The sequence below is a fragment of the Amblyomma americanum genome, chromosome 1, assembly GCF_052857255.1.
Source record: "Amblyomma americanum isolate KBUSLIRL-KWMA chromosome 1, ASM5285725v1, whole genome shotgun sequence".
Taxonomy (NCBI): domain Eukaryota; kingdom Metazoa; phylum Arthropoda; class Arachnida; order Ixodida; family Ixodidae; genus Amblyomma; species Amblyomma americanum.
The window spans coordinates 241,707,659-241,713,795 of record NC_135497.1 but is presented as its reverse complement, the minus strand read 5'-3'; the positions used below and the strand labels follow the sequence as shown (position 1 = coordinate 241,713,795).

General features: G+C 51.7%; 1 protein-coding gene across 1 annotated transcript; it reads right to left on the bottom strand.

Moving 5' to 3' along the window:
- Nucleotides 1–708: 708 nt before the first annotated feature.
- Nucleotides 709–1,077, bottom strand: LOC144116256 (sentrin-specific protease 1-like). Its single transcript, XM_077650976.1, has one exon. It carries the CDS (start codon nucleotides 1,075–1,077, stop codon nucleotides 709–711), a length of 369 nt encoding a protein of 122 aa, XP_077507102.1.
- Nucleotides 1,078–6,137: the final 5,060 nt, after the last annotated feature.

The following is a 6,137-nucleotide window of genomic DNA, read 5'->3' as shown; positions in this document are numbered from 1 at the left end:
GCTTTATTTTGGTGTCAATGGATACGTATTGCGAAGAATACAATGGTCAATTATTCACAGCAAAACAGATCTAACAGTCAATCCGAATAGCTTTACATACGCACTGTCAACACAGAAAACGTATGCAAAACGTGGAACTGAACACTGATCAGAGCGGTCGCACATCAATGAAGAAATTATTACAAATTAGCAAGAGGCACAAACAATCTGAACGTAATCTGGAAAAAGACAATAATGAAATATCTACAAGAATGACAACCGGATATTTACTACGGCGATGGAAAAATTTTCGCGTGTTGTGCGGTGTCGGCGCAAGTTGAACACCAGGCGGTCGAAATTATGTCCGAGCCCTCCGCTGCACCGTCTTCGCCCCCACCATTTCCGTCTCTTCCAATAACTTTTCTACCATCAACCAATGCACATTCAACAATCGGCAGTAATCAAAACTAATTGCACACTATCGACATGAAAAACCAACAAGCACGAACGCTAGTGCCCCGGCAAGCGGTTACACACGCGCTGAAATATACAGAATGAATACCCAGGGGCAGTAGATATAAAGAAATCAACAATGGCCGCGAACCCCAAAAGAACAATTACACCAAATCACAATAAAAAACGCACTTAAGCTACATGCGTACAGCCAACCAAAAGCCATATACTGGATGCACGGACGCTTGAACCGACTCATGTTGTTGCAAGTAGGCTTCACCTTGAAAGGAGCCTGCGGTGTAAAATCTCGTACACAATACGCCTGCGGAAGTACGGCATGTGCTTCTGTTGGAACAAAATCTGTACTTCCCGGGTCAGGCACTCGGTGTAGCAACACATAAAGACAGCAGAGTCGCTGGTGTTCTTCTGGAGCGGCACTATACGTGGGTAAAAATGCCAGCCGCTCCAGTCCAGGTCGCAGTCAGGCAAGTGGCTCACCTCTTCCAGGTACTGGGCCAATGCGTCGATGCTTTCAGCACACTTCTGGCACGGGCCTAGGCTATCGTAGATGACCATCTCGGGCGTCCGGAAATCCACCACGGCGAGCCACCAGTGAGAGGCGTCCTGAGAGCGCACGGGCACCATTAGATTGTCGTAAGAGAAGAGGTGAGCGCCTTGCGTCCAGCGTTTCGCGCCGCCAGGTCCACAGCGATAGAGCTTGGTGAAGAAAATTGAACTGAACGCGTACACGGGCGGACCGCCTCGCCTCTCGGAGCGTTCCGCGATCACGGCCAGGTAAAATTTCACGATATTGTCATTAAGGCATTTGCATTTTATTAGCGTGGCTATGTCACGTCGGGTGAGAGCCATAGAGAAGCCCTCGACCACAACCTGCTCCGGCGGGCCCTACTTGAACGCTTCAGACACTTCTTCCTGCATGGCAGAAGTGGGTGGCCTATGATGGTTAACGTCTCCCTCGATGCTTATCGCCGCCATGTTGTCACTGCAGGTTTGCACAGGGGCGCTCAGGAGATTGGATCGCTCTTCTAACAATCCGTCCTGAACGGCCGTTTGAAGTGTCCATCTGCAAATATGGGGAGACCCAGAGCGGCCAGCGAACGTCACGGGGCTAGCGGCTGACTTAAACGCAAAACTGCTGGTCGCTCTGCACGGTCAGCGTTCGTCTTACCTCGGAGACGCATACAGGCTGTGGCTTTCCGAACACCTTGCAGGTGGTCGAACAGTGGCCGCCGGAGAGACGCGTGCAAGACGACTCTGAGAAGGCACAATCGTCCGGAGACGCGCAAGGCGAGTGAAGCTAGTTTTGCGCGCACCTCTCAGGGCTCCTCAAGAAACGCTTCTGATATCGCCAAAGACGGCAACGGCGGCGTCTTTGCAGTTCACGGCTCCGGGTGTGTTCCGGCCTGTCTCAACGACGTAACTTCCTCCCGCTTGTAAAAAAAAATCGCCTGGCTTAGCTTATGGTTAAGCCCAGGATGTGAAGCATACGTCGCTTGGCAAGCCGTACTTCTCGTTCTTCTCCCGTTTCCGTGGCTCTTTGTAACTTGCGCTTTGCGGTCTGGCGAGCCGCCCTCTCCCTGGCCGACATCTCGTCAGTATCTCCTAGCGGTAGGAGCGGGAGTTAGGCCGCCGGCGGAGGCTGCGCGTCCGCAAGCGAGCGCACGAGTTGAGCCCCAGTTTTCACAGCTGTTGTGACGTCATATCACGTGGTGCTCCGATGTAGGTCAAGTGGTAGCTACGCGGCCACGCGCGGCCGCGCGCGGCGCAGCAAAGAAGAGCTCGGTTGTGCGGCTAGTATGCTTCGCATAATAAAAATAAATATCATAATGTCGTGGCGGCCGCGTATCGGTGGAGGCGAAACGCAAAGGCGCCCGTGAGGCGTGCGATGTCAGTGCGCGTTACAGATCCCCAGGTGGTCGAAATTATTCCGCGGCCCTCCACTACGCCACCTCTTTCTCCCTTTCTTCTCTAAATCTCTTCTTTTTCTCTTCCCTTTCGGCGTGGTTCAGTTGTCTGCCGATATGTGGGACTGATACTGCGGCATTTCCTTCCCCAAAAACGAATTTAATTCTGCTGCCTCAGCGCATGCACCCTCTCTCGAGTGGCTGACTGACTGACTGATGTTTCTGAGAGGAAGAAGGAAAAGGAAGGAGCACAGGCCTGCACTGGCTCAAGCCGAGCCACGCTCGCTGCCGCGTGCTGAAAGTAGGAGGGGTAAGCGATAGGAGAGCAAAGAGTGTCAGAAAAGACGCGCTGCGCTAATATGCCCCGGGCCGATCCCAGAGGCAGTGCAATACCACGCCGACCCGTGCCAGAGTGCTTCAAGCCAAGCACTCCGCCATATTCCAAAAATAAGTTTCATATCTTAGGTCCAAGTACCCGTTGCAGATATTAAATCAGGTATCAGGTATGAGCCATGTCATGTATGAGCATACATACATGGTATGTATACATCTCTCGAGTGGAAATTCTTCGCGGAGGCAGCACCGCTTCTGAACCAGGTGGCGCCGCGTTGCCACGGGACCATTGTTTCTGCGCCACATGTACGAAGAGCGCCTCTCCATAGTTCTGGCACTCGTACCCTTTCCTGAATGTGTTCGACCCCTTCCTACCAAAATGGACAGAGAGAACCACAATGGACGGCGTCAGGCGCGGGCGAATGCCCCTGCACCGCCCGTTATGGCTCCAAACAGAGCGTTTTCTATGTAGACGTTGCGGGCCCACATCATTCCAGGGGAAGATGGTACACGGCCGCAGTCGTTAACGAAGGAAGACAGGTGAACGGCCTCAGTTGTAAGGCACTTAGCACAGCCCACGCGGATGAGGTAGCAATCGCCCTAGCCGCCTCACTCGCTCAATCTAAACTCATCATATCCGACTCGCGAGGGGCTTGCCAGAATTATGAACTGGGCTGGATAACGCCAACAGCGCAACGAATACTTCGGAGAGCAGCTCGGGATCAGGACCCCACGAGCCGATTTTTCATTTGGACTCCAGGCCACCAGGGCCTGCCAGGGAATGAGGCTGCCAACTCGGTCGCCCGCGCGCTCACTAACCGGGCCCCCGACGTAGACCCTTCCGATTTGGACCAGGACACCTATCCTCTGTTAACTTTCAAAGATATCTCCGCTTATTACCGGTACTCGCACCGTCAGTACCCGGCTCCTCTCAAGGGGCTAAGGAAAGCGGACGAGAGAATACTGCTTAGACTTTTTACTAACACTCTACTGTGCCCGGCAGTGCTCAAACATTTTCTTTGGCCTCTGCTCTTTCTGTGGGGAGGTGGCTGACACGTTCCACATGGTCTGGGCATGTCAACACAATCCTTCTCTTCCGCCCCTAACCCCTTCCCCTACCCGAGAGGACTTGTAGGCGGCCCTGCTCAGCTGTCTGGACCTACCGGCCCAACAAACCGGTAGAGCAACCTTCGAAATAGAGCAACCTTCGAAATTAATGTCAGCGTCGCCAAAATCACAAAGGCATGCCGTATAGTGGAAGCGGGGGCGCTGTTCATTTAAATATTTAGACTGCTCTAGATCGGCTCGTCACTCGTCACCACCTAGGCCATCGAAAGTTTGTCTACACTTACTGTCCTGCTGCGACTGCCGGCCAGCCGCGAACTGTTTTGGCAGGCGAAGAGCTTTGAAGATGCAGTTACAGACCAGTGCACACTAAATCTGGTTTACAGTGGGCGCATGGTTTCAGGAAGAGAATGTGCAATAAAGAAATCACCTTCCAGCTACCGTTGTTCCAAAAACCCTCGTTAATAGTTTAATATTTCATTTTTATGAGCCCGAATTCGAAGATACAGCAGAATCTGAAGTAAGGGGCCGCTCAGAATGACCAATTTGTCTCGCTATGCATTCGTTTTGCAGAAATAGCGCCAAAGAAGACTTCCCCCAGAGTGAACTGCGTTGTGTTCGTGTGTAGTAATCGACATTTGCCACGCTCTTTTGCCTGCAGCTGGCCAGTTATAATGCCACCCAGGTGTGCTCATGGGCACTGGGCCGGTGTACTGTGCTGAGCCATGTGAGACCTTGACGCTGAAAGCTGCCACATGGCTGAAAAGCTAACGGACAAGGAAACCATCAGATCCGCTTAGCTAATTGGCCCGGTGATCGGGTGGCGATAGCTTATTCAACAGTATAGCAGTGAGTGACCTTAGTAGTGCCAGCCAGTCCAGCGCCTATTTTTACGCTAAAAAGCGAGAAATTGTTGTAAACCTTTGTACGCATCGGACTCTTATCTTTGCGTAACGCGCTCACGCCGTCATTCTTGGCTTTCTTGTAAAATGATATGGCACATGCTACGCTGTATACCTGCATAAAAAATGAATACAAAATGTTTCGGAATTCACTCCACGCAGAGAAAACGCGTCCATAGCCGATAAAACGGTCGTCTTGGGTTGAAATGACGTGATCGTCAAGTCACGTTTCATGTGTGTTCTTTGTGCCCATCAAAAAATGATACCACGGGAAAATTCTACTCTCTTGTGCTTTTCCTCACAATAACAAGCACCGTGCAAGTGGCGGTATACTCCGGTGTAGTTCGCGACCATACCGAAACACGTCTACACAGTAACAATGCCCAGAAAAAGTTTCGAAAACGAAAACCTAAATGAACGCATTCGTTGCCGAACAACGATGCGTGCATTCGTACACCGTAAACCACTTTCCACCCTTAAGGACAGAATGCCATCTATTCACCCTTACAGCTCCCACGATTTTCGTGAAAAGGGTGTGTGTAATTAGGTAACACCCTTTTTGCACCCCGCTTCAAGATCCAGGATGTTAAATGGGTAGTTTTTCTTAGTTGCACCCCTGGAGATCACTGGGGTGCAAGGGTGTAAAACGAGAATTACATTAGTCGATTAACCTCAGGGTACGACCAATGAACACTTCCCGTAGCGTTTGATACAGTGATGACGACAAGCACCACTGTCACTGTCAGCGACCTCCCCGCTTCCCTTAACTGCCTCTGAACAAATACAAGTCTAGGAGAAGTGTATACTCAGCGCCGTGATCCCTCAGCAGTGGTCTACTTTCACCGATTCTAAAACTGCCCTCCAAGGCTTACAAGCTTCTCTTCGCCGTGGAGTCCATGAGCAACTGGTCGCGGAAATCCGACAACTACATCAGTGTGCCATAAATAAAGCGCACGACGTTATCTACCAATGGCTACGGGGCACAGCGGCATAGCAGGCATTCACCACGCGTATGAGGTCGCACGGACTGCTCACCACGACGGCGTTATTGTATCGATCCCCTTTTCGAGATGAGACGCAGCGGGCAGGCTTCGCGCACTTGCGCGGGACATCACGCTTGCCGCGTGTAATTCTGGCCAATTTTCCAATTCACGTTTAGAAGCCTTGGACCCAGGTTTGAATCTCCGACTTCCATCCGGCCTAGCACGACGTGAAGAAACTTTGTTGTGTCACCTGTGGCTTGATGTAGCTTTCACCAACCATTACTTGCTCTTAATCGGTCCGGCTGATAGCCCTGCATGTGCCACCTGTGAGTATGACTAGACTATATCCCACATTCTTTGTGATCGCCCTGCCTACAACGCCGAAAGGCAGTCGCTCTGCCGTGTATTGGAGAGTCTAGATCCACGCCCACTGACAGAAATGAAGTCTCTCGGCCACTGGCTGCGGCGATCGTCGGCGGTGAAAGCCTCCAAGGCAC